The sequence below is a fragment of the Cryptomeria japonica genome, chromosome 11 (genome assembly GCF_030272615.1).
Source record: "Cryptomeria japonica chromosome 11, Sugi_1.0, whole genome shotgun sequence".
In the NCBI taxonomy this organism is placed as follows: Eukaryota; Viridiplantae; Streptophyta; class Pinopsida; order Cupressales; family Cupressaceae; genus Cryptomeria; species Cryptomeria japonica.
The window spans coordinates 111470363-111491950 of NC_081415.1; the positions used below are offsets into that span (position 1 = coordinate 111470363).

Genomic DNA, 21588 nt, shown 5'->3' on the forward strand with positions numbered 1-21588 from the left:
ATAATTTTGGCTTAATCGAGGGACTTTCTCACCAAAAAACTTCAATCCAGTCACTTGGATTATCAATTTGTTAGTCCACTCCTAGATATCTAGATTCTCACTATGCCTATATTAGATACACATCCCTAATAAGTGTTAGATTGAATATTACATATCCTAATAAGGTTTTGTATCCTGATTCCTAGTAGTTTGAGGACTTAATATTATTATAATTATATTATTATTTACAATACAATATAAATTGATAAAAATACAATATTTAAGATTATTGTGCAATTAATGATTTAATAAAATAATAATAATAAAATATCTTAATAATCATAATATAAGATAATATAAATTAATGTAATGGAGCCTCCTTCTTCTAGTTCAAGTTGTGGGTATTTGGATCCCTCCTCATCCTCAAGTACCCCTATCCTCCCTAGTATTTTGGATGGTGGTTAGGGGTTTTAAGGTTTTAGGGGATTTATTTTTAGTGTCTTAACTATATTGTTCATTTGATTTATGTTTTTCATGATCAATCTAGTTAGTTTCTAAATTATCAAAAATTTCTAATGTTTTTAAAAAATTTCAAATATTAATATAAATTTCATCAGCTATGGCCTTTTAATATAAGATAATATAACAATAAATTAATATTAAGTACAATACAATATTAATATATGTTGATTTGTTTTATGTAAATTATTAAATATGATTGATTTGTGGTAAGAAAAGTCAAGAAAAATTTCAAAAATATATCTAATAATCACCCTAACAATACCTTTCACCCTCAACACTATTATAAATCTAATAATTTTTAACTCTAATTCAAACCTAACTAAATGCTAAAAAAAAATCAACTAAGTCTAACTTTAATTAAACCTTGACTCTAGTCATAAGCCTAAGTGAAAAAGTAACTTTTATTAAACTCTAATTATAATCCTAGTTGGAACCAAACATAAGTGAACCCTAATAATAACTAATACCCTAAATTGGATTTAACCCTTACTCTAATTAAACCATAATCCTCACCATGGCTAAACAATAATTTATATTGAACTCCAAATTTTACCATAAATAGGCCCTAACAGTTATTAGAACATAACTCAAGGTTAAATGTAACCCTAAAATTTATTAAATAGTCATTACAATATTATTGCAATTGTATATATACCTCTATGTTTTTAATTAAAAATATTATCAATATTTTTCACAAATTAAAGTATTTTAATTATATATATAACATTAAGTTTATAATATTATAATTATATATATAACTATAATATTAATAGATTAATATTAAGATGCAAACCAAGTTTAAACATAATCTTAAATTTGATTACAAAATAATTCTAATTGAATAATGCTAACACAAATCTAACTTCAATCCTAACCTATCTCAAATAAAATTCTAAACTAAACCTAATACTACCATTATTTCAAACATCAATAGTAATACTAATTATATATAATATAATCCTAATATAAGATAATAAAGTATTACAAATAATATTACTAATAACATTTATTCATTAAAAATATAGAGTTATATATACAATTAAAATAGTATTAATCTATATACATTAGATACATTTTATCTTCAATGTATATCTTAAAATCAAACTTTTTATATCTTTCCACATACTTTATATCTAGATTATATTTAAGACATATATCCTAGTACATATGATTTAGTTTATTCAAAAATAAATAAAAAATAAAAATTAAATCAAATTATTTGATGTTCATTACCTGTATTTATCTAGATATTCAATTATTAACCACATTATTTTTTATCACCTCTAATAATTTATTATCAATTACCTTACATTTAATGAAGTTCTAATAAGAGGAATCTTAAACTTCTAACAAGCACCACGTAGTTGCTAGTATTTGTTGTTGTTTTTTAATATGGGAAAACAGGTTTTGATGGGTCCCTAAAACCCAGTACAGTCAGAAAATCAAAAGATAAACATTACAACATAGCAAAAAGACAGCAAACAAAAGAAAGACAGCCGGCAAACCAAACACCAACAAACTATAGAATGCGGATTACAGACCAAAAAAAGACCGACAGTAGTCCAAGCTTAGGTTAATTTCTAAAGCATCTCCGCCACTTCAAGCTCCATCTGTTCCATGTTGTCCGCTGCCCGCTTAATCTCCTTGATCTCCTTACTATGGCTTTGCATCCTTTTAGTGCTTGCTCTCGTTCTTCTCCCTAGCCCTGTGTCCCTGTCATCTGGGGTGTCATCCTTAACATCAATAATACCCACCGCGACCTTATCCCCTTGGTAGTTCTCTAGCTTGTAGATAAGGGCTTTCATGCTGGCCAAGGCAGCCTTCAGAATCTTGTGGCTTTGTTCCCCTATTTTTTTGAGCGTTTTCTCAATACCATCAAGTCTCTTTTCAGTTTCTCCTGCTTTGTTTTCCAGGCCAAGAAAGCTTTTGCGGTTGGCATTGATAATCTCCTCAGTGTTACCAATCACCTTGGTGAGCTCACTGAGACATTCTGGAAGGGAATTAAACTTTTTGGAGCCTAAAGATTGTAATGTCTTGATTTTCTCTGCTTCTTGAGCTTGCTTGGTTTTGATGCCATCAATTTCCTTATACACCCAGCTGAGCACTTATTTGAGGCTTTCCATTCTGTTATTGATGCAGAGATCAATATTCAAGTGATTCTCTTCCTCGTTCTTATCACTAGTAGTGTTAAGATTAACCTCCAGGCCAATCTCCCTGTCCTCAGAGCTCTGAGCTTCTTTTGTTGTTGTGTCCTCCCCCATTAATCCCTTCTCCATTAAATCAGTCCTGAGAGGCAACCGGTCCATGGTGCCCACTTCCTTGCTTTTAGAATTCTTCTTTTTATGCTTCGGGTTCACAAGGGTTTGGAACTCCTCACTTCCAGTGTCCATGTCATTGTCAATCCCATACTCCTCCTCACACCAACTATCATCCTCCGCTCTTTGCTAGTATTTGTTGTTGTTAGTTTTCTAGTTAATTGTAATTGTAATCTTAAAAATAGATGTAATTTAAATTTTAATTATATTAAATTAATTATAATTATAATTATAGTTTTTTAATAAATTAATTATTAAATGTAATTTTATTTTTTTTTAAGCAAAAGTGGCAAGCCAATGAAATATATTAATATTAATAATAATAATACCTGGTTCAAGGGCTCCTAGATGAAAGAACCAGTGAAGAAAACCTCTATTCCTTGCCCAAATTACAATAAATAGAAGACCAGTGAGCTAAAAGACCTACCTCTAGCAAAATATATAGAGTCATTACAAAATTGGCTCCCATGAGCCCCATCCGATACATGTTACATCAAATCAAATACCTCAAGAGGATGACTAACCTATTATATACATGATAGAAAAGACTAAGCAATCAACTTATAACCCATACATTGGACAAGGAAAAAAGCCTACACATAAAGTAAGGACTATATGGATAACATAATCAAGCTTCATAGAACAGGAGCTTACTTCGACCTTATAATATTTAACCAAAATTGAACAGAACAATTCTGCAAAACCCTGCTCAATCTTCAAATGTCTACGCTTAGGTTCATAAATTTTGCACGTTGACCAAAGAAAAGAAAAACAGTTTGTAGGACCCAACTCATTCTGCCATTAGGAATGCACTGGCTGAAAAATACTACAAAAAAGACCAAAACTTAGGTGAAGCAAGTACAAAAATTCACCTCATTCTTCCATTGGCTACGATCCAATATCAGAACAATCATGAATGCTCAAATAGGCCAAAGAAGTTGTAACTCCCTCAATAGATACAGAAAATGATCGATGCAGATGATTTACTTGTCCAAATGCAAACCTTGGAGGTGGTGTATCACAAAAAACCTGTTGCAAATCATCTTTCACTGATTGTATGATCTGTTGATTAGCAGAAGATGGACTTGATGTGCCATGGTTGTGCCCTAGAATTTCCAAATTTCATGCATCTTTGTAAAAATTTTACTCTTCATTTCTAAACTCAAAACTCTACCCACATTCCTAGAAATTAACTAGAAGAATCTAACAATCTGAAGAAGCAAAGAGCATTTTATACTGTCATATATTAAAATAAACTCCTCTTGACTCTGCAAAAAGTGCTTAGGAAATAACCCCCCCACATTAGCATGGCCATTCCAAAGATCATACTCATGAATGGCCTCCAAAAGTTTATTATCATCCATTAATTCCAACCTTATAGTTTTGTACATAATATTTTGTAATGGAATCCAGGATTGCAGAACATCAACTACATTGGAGAGGAAAATAGATACCAGATGAGAAGGAAAAATGAACATTTTTTCTTGGGGGTATAGAATTTCATCACCAATGATCCGTTGGATACTCTTCTTACAATGTTGGCAATCGATTTTAAAGACAAGACACAGATGCTCCTTTGTAATGTGATCTTCAAATGCCTTCTCCCAAGCTAAAATCTTCAAGCATACTCTAAAATTTTGCAGGGCATACTCTATTTTTGCACCAAGCAGAAACATAAAACGAAAGGAAGAAACCAGGAATTTGAAGCACAAACACTTCGCTATGTGAAGAAAAAAGAGAATACACAGCTTTATATTTACGAGAATAACAATGCAAAGAGTCCAATCAGGGAAAGCATCATTAAATATTATTAGCTTCATAATTATTACATGGACAACCCATTCCATATGAACATATGAACAAAATTTGAGTGGATCGGCATGTGTCAGCTTAGCGAAAATATGAACGGAAATCGATGTGAAGAAATCTGTCGAAGGTGTGAGATGTAAATTGAAGGACAACTACAACCATGAGATACTTATTAGGGTTGGAAAATATCCTGCCAAAGTACAGCTAGCATTGAATTGTACAATAATTAGGAGATCATCCAAAGAGCGGTGGATTTTTTGTTAACATAATATGTATGCATTATCAATAAGGAGCTCAAAAAATAGAGCTATTATTAAAGATAAGTAAACTGATAAATTTTACTTAACAACAAACTTCCTTAGAAGATTGAAGTTGGTAGATTAGTGATTTTTTCATGCACTAAGTGATCTTTTCTATCAAGTATGGGTATAACAGTGACCATAAATCAACAATATACCTTTTCTAAATTAATGACCTCTGAAAATAAAGGGAAGTCTTCAATTTTAAGATGCATCAATGTAGAATCCACTTCAAACTTATCACAACCCATATTTGCTAGGATAACTGCTACTCAATTACCTTCCCTGAATATGTGAGATATGGAATATTCTTCGAAAGAATCCAATAACGCCTAGGCTTGGTGTAAAATATAAGAAATCCTCCAGTTAAAAGAATATCTAGATATGCAAGCCTTAATTATAATAGACAAATCTCCTTCAATATGGATCTTATTAAACCTCAATTTTTTAAGCAATGTCAAACTAGATAATAGAGCAAAAGATTTCGCCACATTGTTTGTCCCAGGAGGAATAGAAGAAGCTTTGAATGCCAACAGATATCCTAAATGATCTCTAATGCAAATTCCTATCCCTGAATCACCTCGGTTACCTCTAGATGAGCCATCAAAATTTAATTTCATGAATCCAACCGATGGGGGTTGCCAGTTGACCAAAGATCTGTTAATTAGATGTTTACCCTGCCCATTTGAAGCAATAAAGGATGGGATAGATATGCCTTTCGATTCCTTTATTATATCACCATCCCAAGAAGAAAAATTAAAGTTACTATTTGTGTTTTTTATATAAGAATTAACCTGTTCTGAGGTATATTTCTCAATCCCTTCTAGAATCCTTTGCAATAGAGAAGCAACTTGTCTAAAAATTCTCTTGTTCTTTTCCCACCAGATTGATCATATGACTGTCGTTGGAATACATTTCCATATACATGCAAAAATAAAATAGGCCACGACTGAAACAGCTCCCATAAAGTATAAGGCAATGGCATTGACAAATTAAGTTTCTTCAAAACAAAAGACCAACATTGTTAAGCAAAAGGACACCTTAGGAGCAAGTGATCAACAGTTTCAGTCTCCCCCTTGCATATTACACAATTAAATGAGTTTGCAATGTGTAATTTTTCCAATTTGTCACTTGTTAAAATCCTCTTTCTTAATGCTAACTAGGCAAAGCAACCAACTTTAGGTAAAACAACACTATTTCAGCAGAAGGAGAAGACCCTACTCTTAGTATGCTGAATTTCCATATGATGTACAGCCTTATAACCATTTTTAATTGAATATTTACCATCATGTGCAGGGAACCAAATCAACTTATTTTCTTTATTTGTGATGTATACCCTTCTAGTTGATAATATCTCCCAAAGACAAGCTTTTTGGTCATCTCTGATGGGCAATTCCAAAGGGTTCTTCCAAATGACTTTACCTAAGAAGAGTTCAACTCCACTTACAAACTCAATAAAAAAAGGACCCCAACAAGTTTTAATGGTCAGAATAACTTCCAATAAAAGATCTCTATGTTTCAATGGTGGGAATCCATTCCAAGAATCCTCCTGAAACTTAATTCTCTCACCATTACGAACCTCCCAAGACACACATCTTGTAACAACCTCTCTACAAGACATCATAAAATTCCAAACAGTTGATCCCTTCAGGGGATCAACGATAGTGATAACTCGAGAAGGATTGAAAGAGTCCAAGTACTTTTCTTGCATAATTTTACACCACTTAGTTTCTAGTTTAGTGGCCATTTTCCATACAAGCTTACCCCCAAAAGTTGTGTTTCTTTTTACAAGATCATGTAATCCTACTCCCCCTCCTTGTTTATCATGTGTCATTTCCTTTAAGGATATAAGAGGTACTTTCTTCTCTTCCAACATGTTGTCCCTCCATAAGAATCCTCTGATCAACTTTTCAATCTGAAGTATGACTTCAGCAGGAGCTTTAAGGACCAACATGTGGTAGTTGGGAATAGCTAATAAGATTGATTTAATGAGGAGTAATCTACCTGATAGAGACAACCAGTGGGCCTTCCATGATGAGATAGAATTCTTGATTCTTTCAACAATAGCTTTCCAATAAGATGTTATATTAGAGCCCACCAAAAAGGGAATACCTACGTACGTAGAAGGTAAAACTTCCTGAGAGAAACCCAAAACATTAACAATTTTTCTTGTTACCACAACATTTGTATTGAAGACATAAATCTTAGATTTTAGGGCATTTACCCTTTGACTCGAGACTGCCATGTAAAGATCCAATATTTTTTTAATTTGCTTTGCCTCATGGACATTCGATTTTTCAAATAATAGTGTGCCATCAGCAAATAAGGAGTGCGTAACTAAAATGGAGGTTCCATCAATATGAGCTCCCATCTAAAGCCCTCGTTTATTTCTAGCCTTAATGATTCTACTAAAAGCTTCAGCCATGATTATTAATCGTGAAGGGGACAAGGGATCACCTTGTCTAACTCCTTGGTAGGCAGCAAAAAAACTAGTTGGAACACCATTAATTATGACCAAAAAGTATGCTCTTGATACACAAGCTCTAATCCACTTACACCCTTTCTCATCAAAGCCAAATTTACATAAGACTTTAAATAGAAAGGACCAGTTAAGTCTATCATATGCTTTCATCATGTCTGGCTTTACTACAAATATCGATCCATGATTAGAGTTTATAGAATGCAAAACTTCATGATCAACTAATGCACCTTCCATAGTTTTTTTCCCTGGCACAAAACCACCTTGTTCAGGAGATATAATTATAGTGATCAATTTTTGCAGTCTCAAATAAATGGCCTTGGTAAGAATCTTGTATATTTTATTGCAGAGTGAAATGGGCCTAAATTCTGCAAATATTTGAGGCTCCTTAATCTTAGGAATAATAGCAATGTTTGTGGCATTAAAATTTCTAAGGACAGAAGTACTTTTTCTTGACTCTTCCAAGACAACCAATAACTCAAAACACATAACATCCCAACATTTTTGAAAAAACAGGGTTGTAAATTTATTATTATTATTTTATTTTTACAATATATTATGTTTATAAGATATTAAAAATTTATAATAAATTTGTTGTAAATGTAATATATCAAAATTTATATTTAGTAAACTTGATAGATTTATTGATAATATGTTAATTTATAATATATCAAGTTTACAAAAGATTTAATGTTAACTTTTAATATATTTTCAATTTAATAAATTCATTGAGATTGTAAACTTGATTAATTAAAAAATAATAATAATTGCTTTTAATGATTAATGTATTGTAAATATTTATTAATCTTTAAATTCAACTTATTAATAACCACTTTTCATATATATAATTTTCATCATTAAAAATTCATAATAGCAATCTAAGTTCTATTCACATATTGTAAATTTAATAGATTTATTTTTAGTGGCTAATTACTTTATTCCTATTTTATATATTTTGTAAAAATAAAAAAAAAATATCAACAATTTATTATTATAATCCTACCTAAATAGTTTTCATGATATTTATTAGATTATCAAAAATTTCCTGTAACAGCTAAATTGTTAATTTTTATTTATTCAAATTATTATATTGTTAATTTAATTAATAAGATGTAAATTTTTCAAACCAATTAGATTGGAGAAAACTAATTTCTATAATTTAGAAATTTAAAAATTATGCATCTTAATTTTATAAAAATTTAAAAACTTATAAAAATAAATCATGGTTCTAATTGGTGGAGAAATAATTAGAAACTTAAAAATTATGCATCTTAATTTTATAAAAATTAAAAAACGTATATAAAAAAAAATCATGGTTCTAATTGGTGGAGAAATAATTGAGTTTTATGAGTTAAAAAAAATAATGACAACCGAAACGGCAAGTACTAATAACATAAAAAAAAAAAGGTTAGTAATATTGTTCTAGTTTCTTGTAAATACCACCACAAAAAAAGAAATGGTTGTGGTTGTGTACATTATATAGGGCAGAGGGATAGTAGTCATTACAGCTAACTTCGTCAATAGTTAGTCGTCACATGGAATATCGTAAGACCTTCATTTTTTACTAAGGTTTGAAGGCGTGACTCATCATGTAACTTGTCACTTTTTAAAGACTCAACCAAAACTTAATCTAAAAATGCCTAGTAATTGAAAAAGTATATATCATTTCTTGTTAATAAAATATCATATTTTTATTTAGAGTATAACTTATATGCAACATAAATGGACCAAATACATATTAGTAACCTTAAATATTTGTTATCTCTAACTTGTAAATCCAACATAAATGGATCAATAGTTGAACAAAAAAAAATTGTTGCCATAGAAAAAACTCATTTATTATATAAAATACAACTTATATCCAACAGAAATGGACCAATAGTTGAACACTAAAACTTGTTGAAAATCCTTCTCATTTCATGGGAAACTACAAGATATTTTTTGTGCTCACCTTGTATATTTGTGATGGGACAAATTACTAATATGAAATACTCTAATGAATATACATTGCTACCCCAATAGTTGTACACGTAGGAATACTATACAGGCTCTTATGTGTTCAACTATAAGTCTATTTTGACCAAAATTTGGTTATTTTTTTATTTACATGTGGACTATTTATTTATAATATATAGTTTAAATTTGTGGTAAGAGTGGATATTATAAGCACAATTGCTATAACAACTATTGGACCCCGTTCAACTACTGGTCCCTCTCCCCTAATCCTACGTTATTCCTATGCCATTCACACAAATATGATGATTTACTTGAATTAAGGAAATTGATTGATGTGACCGGTACAGGTTCTTCTACCCAACCAAATGTTCGAAATTTGTCATTCTCATCGTTTCACACTACTACATAGAGAGGGGTTTTAAGACAATATTTGAGACAATTTTTCAGTGAATTGTCTTAACTAGAGACAAAATAAAACTCATGTATCGTCTTAAATATTGTCTCTAAACGAGTGTCTTAAATTATTGTCTTAAAAAATTGTCTTTATAAAGACAATAAAAAACACCAGTATTATTGAGAGACAGTTGTATTTTTGTCTTTAATCTCACCTATTGTCTTTCTTAAGACGATTAAAATATTCTTATTAGAGAGTACCACTTTTGTCTCTTTAGAGATTATATAAAACAATAAATTTTAAAAATAGCTCACCATTCAGATAAATCAATATTATTAAATATAAAATACAATATCATTGATTAATTAATGTTAGGGCACGATGGAATTGAACCACCATCCACCTGCTTGTAAAGCAGGTGCTCTTCCATTTGAGCTAGCACCCTTTAAAGAAAAATTTTATCATTCAAAATTTTGGGTATCAAAACACGCTTTGGTTTAGTAGTGAACCACCATCCTCCTGCTTGTAAAGGAGATGCTCTTGCATTTGAACTAGCACCCTTTAAAGAATAATTTTATCATTCAAAATTTTGGGTCTCAAAACACCCTTTGGTTTAGTAGTGAGTTTTAAGTCTAAATAATGCTTGAGAACATGTGACCATTTTGCAATCCATTTTGTGTTTTTGTATTAAACAACTTTGTGTTGCCTTGAAAATAAAATAACTGTGTTTCTTAGACAAAACCTTAGAATATCTAGCCAGCTCTATGCAACACAAAGAGAATGTACAAAAAAATTGAATGATACATTTATGTTTGTGAATTTGCAACTAAATGGTCTAATTCTAATCCTCAGTGTGAACCTGTTCAATGCAAAATAGCCGTAAATCAATAGTCTACGAATTCAAATAGCCCTCTTGCTGAATAAATTTCATCAAAACACTTAAAATGGATTCTAAAACTAACTCTTTCCAATCTTGGAAGTAATTTATAACATGATATTGATACAAATGAATATCCAAATTAAAAAATGTTAAATTTCTGGAATTTTAAATTACCAACCTCCAGATTTATGTTTGAGCTAAACTATAGCAACTTTGGTGACAATATATCTTAACCCTGATGTCAAAATTTTGTCCTTCACAATCATGTCCCTTTCACCTCCTTTCAGCTGCCCTCCCATAGGTTTCTTATGTCCAGTCATGAGATATAGGTTTAGTTAGCTTGATGAGTATATATATGTAGAATAGTTTTTCTATCAAAAAAAAAGTTCATTATATATTGAAAGAAACCATTAGATGTTATGTATTCAAAAGTAGTATTAGAGGCACATACCAAAATCCCAAGATTATTTTTTATAAAAGAAGCAACTTATACTATCAAAATAAAATGTTCCTAGAAATTAGAACTCTAGCTCTAAGAACAAAGAGAATGACAAAGGGCACAAGATACTCAAAATGAAAATAATTTGATTGTGATATTGCTCTCTAATTAGGAAAATACCTTTTAAGACTCAAGAATACAATAGATGCAAGAGACTCAAATTTAAAGTTGTTCATCTATAGTCAACCCAGTTTTTTTGTCTAGCTCTCTGAAGTCACCCTCAGAATTGCACTACCCTGAACGGTAACAAGACCATTGTGAAAACTCCTCCATTTTATCTCCATAGATTTCCCTGGTTAGACAACAAAATTTCTGAAAAAAGAATTTTCTTTTTGAAATTCCTATGAAATAATTTTCGGGTTCAATGATTCTCCAAATTGCATTTTGATTCTACTAAAACATAGCATTTATATTATTTAAAGCATAATTTAGTAATTTTAGAAATTTAAAAATTATGTAGTACACAAAATAATGAGTACCTCTTGTTAATCCTCCAGGTTAAATTACCGCTAATAATATGATGTAATTCTGCATGAGGAGAATAAGACCAGAAATTTGTCTGGCTATGCTGCAATTATCCAAGGCTCTAAAACAACCAAGCAAATTATTAGTCTATTATTTGATAGATTCCCAAATAACACAAAACCATCCATTTTAGTGTTTTTTTTAATTAATACATTAAGACAGGGATCATAAATATAAAAATTATCAATAAATTACAATGCAACAAATCATCGTAAATAACTTGCTATATTACATACAAGAGTAATTTATGATAGCTAAGGAGCAATTTTTGGTTAAAATCATTAGCATGGAGGGATGGTCATCAATGAAAATGAAGAACAACTTGTTTCCTCATTAAGGGTTCCAATCCAAAGGCAAATAGAGGTCATAGTGGTAGAGACGATGTGGGCTATGATGCATACAAAGGGAAGGATCACAAATGATAGTATATGGATGTGAAAGAAAGGTAATGGACAACTATGAACCCATATCTACAGGTCACAGTGGTAGAGACAATGTGGGCTATGATGCATACAAAGGGAAGGATCACAAATGATAGTCATATGGATGGGAAAGAAAGTTAATGGACAGCTATGAACCCATATCTACCTTGTCAAGAATACAACACCATTGATGATGACAGTTGATAGTGGAAAAATAAAGACTAATAAAGGGAATAGTAGTGATGCTTCACTATGTATTAGGCCCATGAGATGGTCAACATGTAGGGTTTGATACAGTTTCAAAACAGTCCATGAACATCATACAAGGGTAACATTCTAACACAAAGGCTATAGTGATAAGACTAATTATCATGTGATAACATTTATGAACAACAACATAAGGTTGGAGATCATTATTCTAGGTGACAAATTCATGTTGGATGCATAGAAGACATCACTATTATGAGGAGAAAAGAGGATAATACTGTCAAGAACAAAACATTGAGAAGCGAATGACAATTACAAGGGCCTAATAGCAGCAGTAAGTACAATGTCATGATAGAGCAAAAGGAAAAATAGGTCTTAGAGAGCAGAAATACAAATATCTCTTGTTTAGATAGCATCACACAAAATAAAGAAGCCAAAATGCAAAGAATGCATTCAAGGGTTTTGTTGGCAACACTTGAGAAATAACAATCATTAAGGACAACAAATACATAGCACAGAGGTCCTGAATGAAGGGTATGTGAAAGAAAACAAGGTTGGCTTAATCACTGACATAGTTGCAAAATGAGGAGTCATCACAATGATGTGCATGTGTTCAATAGTAATATCTCAAAGATAATGAATAGGGCAGTCCTATGGATATAATACAAAGACTGTAAGCATACATAAAAGAAGACTCCAGGCCTAAAAAGTCCTATACAAACCCTATGACAATCACACATTGGGGAAAATAGAAAATCACAAGTTTGTAATAAAGGAATAATTCATGAGAGTTGAAAATGTACGAGTCATGATGCATAATATTTTTTATTAGACTCTTATGGCATTTTGGTTCATTGACTTCACTGAAAACACAGTTGGGACGATCCTATTTTTGGGGGTCATATGGGCACATTTTAAAAACCTATTTCTATCCAAAGTAGCCATTAAAATATAGTTTCTAACCCAATTTGAATTTTTCAATTTGTATAACCAACGAAAAAGATGTGGCCAAAATACCCACTAGGTATCACCCAAGAAACTTAGGGACAAGATACGAACAGAGTCAATTTTTGGATGACCAAATTGTTGAACCTCTAAAACCTGTTGCTAAGGCACATTCTCCTATGAATCTAGTTTATAACACAATTTGAATCACCCAATTTTGATATCATATGAGAAAGTTATGCCCAAAATACTGACTGCCTATCGTAAATTTGCACTGCTAAAACTCACATTTCCCTGTTTTTCATTGGCAAATTATACCAATCAATTCTTCTTTTCTTAAAAAACTGTTTCTATTGGAGATAAAAAAATTGAATCTAATTTTATCTCCAATTGGAATTACACCATCCATCATCAAACGAAAAAGATGTGGACAAAGTACCCACTAGGTGTCACACAAGAAACTCAAGGACATAGTAAGAACAGAGTTAGGGCAGTAAATTTTTGGATGACCAAATTGTTGAATATCTAAAACCTATTTATAAGGAATATTCCCCTATGAACCTAGTTTACAAAACAATTTGAATCACTCAATTCCAATATCGTATGAGAAAGTTATGCCCAAAATACTGACTGCTTATCCTAAATCTGCACTGCTAAAACTCACATTTTCAGGTGGTTCATTGGCACATTCTACCAATCAATTCTTCTGTTCTTCAAAACCTGTTTCTATTGGAGATACAATATTGAATATACTTTTATCTCCAATTGGAATCATGTAAATCTATCATCAAACGAAAAAGTTAATACTAAAAATTTTGACTATTTGTCTAGGTGACAATTTGAAAACTACAGCGAATGCCAAGGACAAAGATCAAATAACCACAAATATAGCAGTGGAAATGCAGTCTCAAAGGGATAGGATGGTTGTCCCAAGCATTCAATGTTGCAGAAAACAATCCCTTTAGTGGTTGTGAGGCGTCACATAGTGAAAAGAGTAGTGTGCAAACAATAGAGTGAAGCACTGGACAAAGTTTAGAGAAAAATCAACACAAAAGTATCTCATGAGTCTCAAAGCTATATCATGCCATGCTATTATAAAATAAAAACGATTATTCATGCTCCATATTGTGTCCTGTGTCGTAATGTGTTGATTCAATTCTACAATGCATGCACATTTTTCTTGTAGGATGTAATATGGTGTGTGTCTATCTATGAAGTTGGTATTCTGCATCGAATAAAATAGAAATTCACTAAGAAAAGATATATATGAATATTGACAATATACCAAGATTAAATTACTGTTATCTATAGAGAAAAGAAAAAGGATGGTGAAATTTACTTGATCTGCAGTTATCAACAATGACGGTTCTGCATTTATTTCACCATTGTTAAAAGTTGCAAGCTTTGACATAATAGCCTCTGCATGTGGATGAACCATTGCATCAATATGAGACTGATAAATAAAAGGCATGAAAACTAATAAATAGTATTTTGATCCAAACAAAAATCCCCTGGTTACATTCCACTTTTGGCATGATTTGGTAGAAAAATAAAATAGCAAGAAAAATTAAACCAGAAAATTGTCTATTAAATAATGTTCACATGCCACAACTTCAGGAAAATTAGACCAACTGCAGTAGAGAGTATCATCGGGTTGAAGTATAATAAACTTAAAGGTATTTCCATTGCAATAAATACCAAATGTGGCTCATCACATTGGTTTGAATGCTTGATAAAAAAATGTTCTTGGGTTGTCTACTTGGACAAGGCGATCTAAGGGCAAATTCCTACAATTAACAGCAAAATACTGGTATTGAATCCATTCTAGCACTATTGGAGTAAAACTGAACAGATTCCTGAATAATGAATTTTAATAATATAATATCAGTATGACAACATCAAATAAGAAAAAAAATTGCAATATATGCATAGTTGAGTTTCATTCCTACACCTTTGAAGTAAATCTGATCCATGAACTTGATACAGTGATCTACATAATTAATATAGTGGGAATCAACAATTACAGTATGCATTCTGAGGGCATATTTCTACAATCTAATAGCAGACAATCATATTCAGAACATTCCAGCATTGTTGGAGTAAGTCTACAAAAAATGCTTGCAATCTAATAAGTAAACATCACTGATATAGAATCAAATAGTGGGAAAATGTGTCGATTGAACAGTTCAAATCCATATTCCTAAATATTTCAAATTATCTCTGATTTATGCTTGATGTGGTGTGGAACTCATACTTGTTGTAGATTAGAACATATATTCAAGTGGCAGATTCCTACAATCTAATAGAAAAATATCAAATTTGCATCTTCTACTCCATGTCTGAATTATGTCAGTGTAGATTCTTATAATCTTTAATAGTAATAAAAAAATATCACTAAGACAACATCACGTAGGTGGAACCGTGGAACCTTATGAACAGTTTAGATCTATACTCGCATCTTTAGAGCGAATCTGCTTGATACAGTGAGCAACATCCAAGATACTTCACTAGACTAGGTGTTTCTAAAGGGTACATACCTACAATCTAATAACAAAACATTAGGGCTAGAACCATGTCTGGCATCTCAAGAGCTAATCTACACAGTTTGTTACAATTGAACAACAAAACAAATCACTTAGACAACATCAGACAGAGTGGAAAATATTCTAGGTGGTTCAGATCCAGAACCATATATTTGCAGTTAGTGTCTACCATTTGCTCGATACAGTGAGTTGTATTTGTAATACATAAAGCATCAGCATTAAACTGCATACTCCGAGGGAGGATTCTTGAATATAATAACAAATTTTGAGCTTCATATTTATCATAGCACGATTAGAATAAATCTGAGAAGATTCCTACAATCTAATAACAAAACATCACCAAGACAGTCCAATAGAGAGGAGGAAAACGAAATGGACAGTCCATATCCATTCCCACACCATTTAAGCAAGTCTCTACCATACACATCATACAATAAGCAGTGAGCTTAATACTCTTGAGTATCAGCATTAAACTAGGGCAGATTCTTACTATCTAAGAAAGATATCAAGTTAAGGTCCATGTCGGTATATTTGAACTAAGCTTGCATCGTCTATTTGATACAGTAAACAGTATAATTTCTTTTACACCATGTCGTTAAAACTACTTTTACAGAGGATTGAAACGAAGGAGAGTTTTGAACGTACCTTTTCAATTGATAGCCACTAGGTCGTCGGATCGAATTCCCAAAGAGTATCTCGTTGCACAACATAACCTATCCAAGTATTTTAATTTGCGAATAGCAGAACCAAGGGGACAAAGATCGCCAAACCTAGTAGAGTTTTCCCGTCCAAGGGGTGGAGACGATGGGGCAACATTTGAGCCAAGAGCAGAGCTCCCAACACCACAATCTGAAGAGTGTCGTGGCCGATGAGCAGGAGGCAACCCAGCCACCGAAACACCAACCCCATGTCACGTAGCCTGCAAGTAACTCCCAGTGCCAACACTGATGGAAGAAGAGTCCAAAAAACATTGCAAGTTAGGGTTTGCTGACAAGGCCACGATTCTTAAGCCCCTCTTTGGCAGAGCGCACTCTCACAGGAGATTCCCGACCATCCCGCACCGAAAAAACCCCTGAGCGATCTAAATCGCCAACACCTATCAGAGTAAGAGCAGAGGAGTTGGCAGCTTTGCAAAACATTTAGGAGCTTTAAGATTCAATTATACTGCGATATTACAATTTTCTCTTTAAAAAACGTCTTAAATTGTCTCAATTACAATCCCCTCTTACCTGTCGAAGGGCTTCTTTCTTCTACTAGAAGCCTTGTTTACAATATGTCATCATTAGGGCAACTATGGGGTAAGAAGATCGAAAACATCTTTGTGGAGCCACAAGAAGTAATTTTACGGGGAAAGGTTGAGCATTTTGGGTATGTCCCGAAGCAAAAGGGCCCTTTTCAAATCGGAATTTGAATATGACAATGAATTCAAATAACCAATTACCAGCTATTACGACTCAGTCGTCCCTGCTCTTTCCCCACATTCATTGAAACAACATCTCTTTAGAGGGAATCTATCAAATGATCCATATAAATGATCTACAGGCACTAAGAAGACACGTTCACGTATTACAGAACCCTACCAAAGAAGAATTTTTTTTAAAATACACGAACTTGCCTGTGTCTTAGCTGGTGATAATGAGCAGTAGAAGCCGATGGGAAAATATGGGCAGATCAGATTGCAAGAAGTGGGCTGTCCGACGAAGGGCCAAGATGGAAATTGTAGTAGCTATGCGCCCGGTGCCATGCATCCATTGAAAAACCCCTACACATAAAAAACCCTTACATTTTATCCTGTCAGTGAAGCGGATGGGAAAATATGGGCAAAGCCTAATTCTTCCTGCGTTGATAACTGCATGCCGCTGCCGCCGCTGCCGCCGCGGGAGCAGGGAAGAGGGCAGATGATTGAGCGCCAAGAAAAGAGAGGGAAAAAAAATGTTTTATTTTAGAAAAAAGTTAATTTCTATTGTCTTAGTTTGAGACAATTAAATAATTGAAAAAAAAAATTAAGACAAAATTAATATTTTGTCTTAAATTAACGTCTTAAATCCCTCATTTGTGTAGTAGTGTGTTAACTGTTTCTGTTTGCAGGCTTTGAGGCTTATCAAATATTCAGTAGCGAAGGCTGGAGTAGAATTCCGAAGAGAAGTGCAACCGCATTGAGGAGTTATAAGTCAGATATTTTCATTATAGAGGTGAGACAGATCCTCTTAGAGGTGATGTTTGAATAAGGTTGGACGTGTCGAGCTTTCCTTGGAGCTACAGAAAACGCGTTGGCTAAATAGGTTTGTAGGTGGGCTCCACTCCACGTGTTTCTGGACTCACCAATCCTTTTTCAGTGCCCTATAGGAATGGGAGGCGAAAGGCGGGCTGTTTCTCATGGGCACATAAAATAATGTGTAGTAGAAGCCAACGCGTGAGGGACATAGAAAACGAACGGCGCAGATTATTTAGATCGTCTTGCACGTTTCTGCAGAACTCCTCACCGTTGATCTTTCAAGCTAACTCAAATACTTCAAATAGGGTATGCCTTCGGCATAATGAACCCTTGGATTTGACTCTGGAGGCCATGCCAAAGGAGGTGGACAATCACAAGGGGGGAATGTGTGCAACTTTGATAATTTTAGGAACACGTCAGAGGAATGGGAGATCTTGAAGAAAAAGGTAATGGAGATGGAGCAGAAGATGATCAACGTCTTCAGATTTAGTTTGAGAGTGATGCACTGCTCGACCACTTCCTTGTGCTCAATGCAAAAAAATGTCTTGGGTAAAGATGCTGACAATGAAGGGAACTACAAGGAACTCTTCAAGTTCCTCAGTGATGAGTGGAGCAATGTAAATAGCCACTGGTTGGTTGGCTTTAGCTTTTTATATCGTTTGATTTTTTTATTAAGACTTTTATATATTGTTATTACTATCTCATTAAGACTTTATGCTGTTTTTGATATGCTGTAAGTATGTTACTTGTTAGTGTACTGTAAGTTGTTAATATTGCCTTTGGACTGTTTGTGTACAGGGTCACCATCCTTTCTCACTACTTATAATATCAAAAACAAATACATCTAATTATGATATTAATATAATAATTCAATTACATATTTTGAGCCAAACTGATTGACCCTAATTGAGTCAAATTAATTGATCCATGAGAAAATCATCCAACTCAAAGAAATTTCCCATTAGTCAACCAATAATAGAAAATATGTAGAAATGGCTGTAGGCCTTTACAGTAATTCAACATTCAATAAACTATACGAAGTCCCGCAGTACTTCTTTGACTTAGATGATATACAGAGTGGCAATAAACTATACGCAGTCCCGCAGTACTTCTTTGACTTAGATGACATACAGAGTGGTAGTCATGACTTATCCGATGTACTGCAGGTATCTCCATCCTTCAACATCTCCAGGGGACCAGGGCATTGACAGAATTCTTGATAAGCCTATAGAGGGGCACTTGTTATCAAATCCAACAGCCTGTTGTTTTCTACGTCACAATAATGGACGGCCACATAAATAAATTTCACGTTTCTTGTTTGCAATTGGAAAGAGCTTGGTAGGAAACACAGTCAAATACACGGAATAGATTTCTCAAAACATGACTGAAGAATCAAAAGTATTACGCGTAGGACCATATAATTCATGTGTGCACACAGTGAAGTGCTATAAAAACCTATGATGAGTAGCTGAATCCCAACCCCGTTTGCTAATTTCAATTTTGATGGCGGAAAAGATGACAGTTCCTAAAGTAGGGGTTTCTCAATGGCTAGAACAAATAAAGAAAACACAAAAGCATGGAGAAGAACAAGGCACAGCATCTCATGTGCATCCATACATCTTCACCATACCAGAGTCCCTGCGTACTGAAAGGCCAGAGGCTTATGTGCCACAGGTAGTTTCTCTTGGGCCTTACCATCATCTTAAACTTGAACTGTTCGAGTCTGAAAGATATAAGTCTAAGCTTACTGTCCAAATTGAAAAAAAAGCAAAGCGAGGGACTTTTGAGGATTTGGTTAAATATCTAATTAGTATTGGAGGGGAGATAAGGAACAGCTATAATAATCAAATTGAATGTGATGATGAAGTATTAGGGTGGATGATGGCCCGAGATGCTGTGTTTATTTTGGAGTTTATTGGCTGTTATGACCAATATGAAAGCCCTAGAATTCAACGGTCAAGCCCTTATTTTCAGAACATGGAAGCTGTTTTTCATCCACACAGGAAGAGCCCTTTGTTCTTCCCACTTCAGGCTGACATTTTTAAGCTGGAGAATGAAATCCCACTTTTCATTTTGAAAAAGGTTTTGGAATGGCAGACAGGTTCTGATAGTGAAGCCTTAAACAGGCTTAATATGACAATTTCAAGTGCCTGTAAAAAGTTCTCCCCTTTCAGGCATGTTGGAGATTCTTATCGTTCTTCTACACGAGAATGCTACAATGATTTGCTTGATGAAAGGCATATACTGGAATGCCTTTATAATTTCATCGTGCCAAAGACAAATCCTGCTCAGACTAGTATACCCATTGGAGATGATCATATCAGAATTGTACTTAGGAGTACCGCTTCTCAGTTTCTTCATCAGATCACATCAAGATTTAGGGGGCTTTTGTCTCCAAAATCCCATAAAACTGACATAAATCTCCCTTCGGCAACAGAATTACACAGGAGAGGGGTGAAATTTTCTCCAATCACCTGGGCATCTGAAGAGATAAGGTTTGATAGAGCCAGCTCTACATTATTCCTCCCTTGTATAGAGATGGATTACAAGACAGATGTTTTCTTGAGGAATATGGTGGCACTGGAAGCATTCATGAAGTGCAAACGTAGAGTGTTTACTTGCTATGTAGACCTGATGGACAGATTGGTCGACACTCCTAGTGATGTTGCAGTACTGAAGAAATGTGGTATCATGCATAGTAGTTTAGGAAGTGATAAAGAGATAAGCATTCTATCGAATGGTATCCGCAGATCAATATGGAGGAGCCCATATGATCCTATCGACAATACAATCAAAGCTGTAAATGAATATTACAGAAGTAGGTATGTCGTTTTATTTGGTGAACTCTTACAGGAACATTTCTCAAAGCCATGGCGAGCTGCATCAGTTATGGGAGCATGCACTTTGCTCATTCTGACTTTCGTGCAGACATTAATCTCATATTTCCAACTTCAGCAAAAATGTGAACACAAGTGCACATAAATTCCCTTTACAGTATTTCATGCCCGAGGCTTCAATTCCTACTTTCTATAATATATTCCCGGTTTTGAGTTCAAGGACCATCCCAGTTTTGTCTAGGTAATGAATGCCATAAAGATTCATATATATAATAATTCATTTTTCTGTGTGAAGCTTATGAATTTAAAATCTTCTAAGCATTTTCTTTGAAGCTGAGGAGTCAACAGGGCACTTTTTTGATATTGAAAATTTGAAAAAAAAAAGTTTTTAAATCCATTCATAAAACAAACTCGATGAGGTAATCTCATCGCACCAAAATCTATCAGATACTTCTCATATCATCAACTGATGCTTCAAAATCAACAAATATATCCAGAATTTACAAAGAAAAGCAAAAGGCTCAGTCCAAATTTGAGGCCTTAACTCTCTAGTACAAGTCCTCTGTTAAGAAACTAAAGCTAACATCAACACCAAATTTTCCAAATGAATGCCCCTAACGAAACACTAGGAGGCTCAGAGAGGATAATCCACAAACAGGTGGACAGAGATTGAAAAGAAAAATTCGCTCATATCGTTGAGTGCAATAACAAAATCTCTTGAATGGTCACAGCCAATAATGGTTTGAAGACAAAATACACAAA

At 33.4% G+C, this 21588-nt stretch overlaps 1 protein-coding gene, 1 long non-coding RNA gene and 1 other non-coding gene across 4 annotated transcripts; 1 reads left to right on the plus strand and 2 right to left on the minus strand.

The window, feature by feature from the left end:
* Positions 1 to 10125: 10125 nt before the first annotated feature.
* Positions 10126 to 10198, minus strand: TRNAV-UAC (transfer RNA valine (anticodon UAC)). Its single transcript has one exon. It is a non-coding gene; the product is annotated as a tRNA-Val (tRNA).
* Positions 10199 to 10585: 387 nt separating this feature from the next.
* Positions 10586 to 16817, minus strand: LOC131037635 (uncharacterized). Of its 2 annotated transcripts, XR_009359502.1 has the most exons (5): positions 16420 to 16817; positions 11612 to 11718; positions 11253 to 11424; positions 10812 to 10938; positions 10586 to 10612 (listed from the first exon to the last, which is right to left on the minus strand). It is a non-coding gene; the product is annotated as an uncharacterized LOC131037635 (long non-coding RNA). The 2 variants fall into 2 exon arrangements; XR_009104272.2 differs by lacking the exons at positions 10586 to 10612; positions 10812 to 10938 and having other exon boundaries at positions 11208 to 11424; positions 16420 to 16550.
* Positions 16818 to 19492: 2675 nt separating this feature from the next.
* LOC131037646 (putative UPF0481 protein At3g02645) lies at positions 19493 to 20971 on the plus strand. Its single transcript, XM_057969832.1, has one exon. The coding sequence runs from the start codon at positions 19493 to 19495 to the stop codon at positions 20969 to 20971; it is 1479 nt and encodes a 492-aa protein (XP_057825815.1).
* The last annotated feature ends 617 nt before the right edge of the window (positions 20972 to 21588 follow it).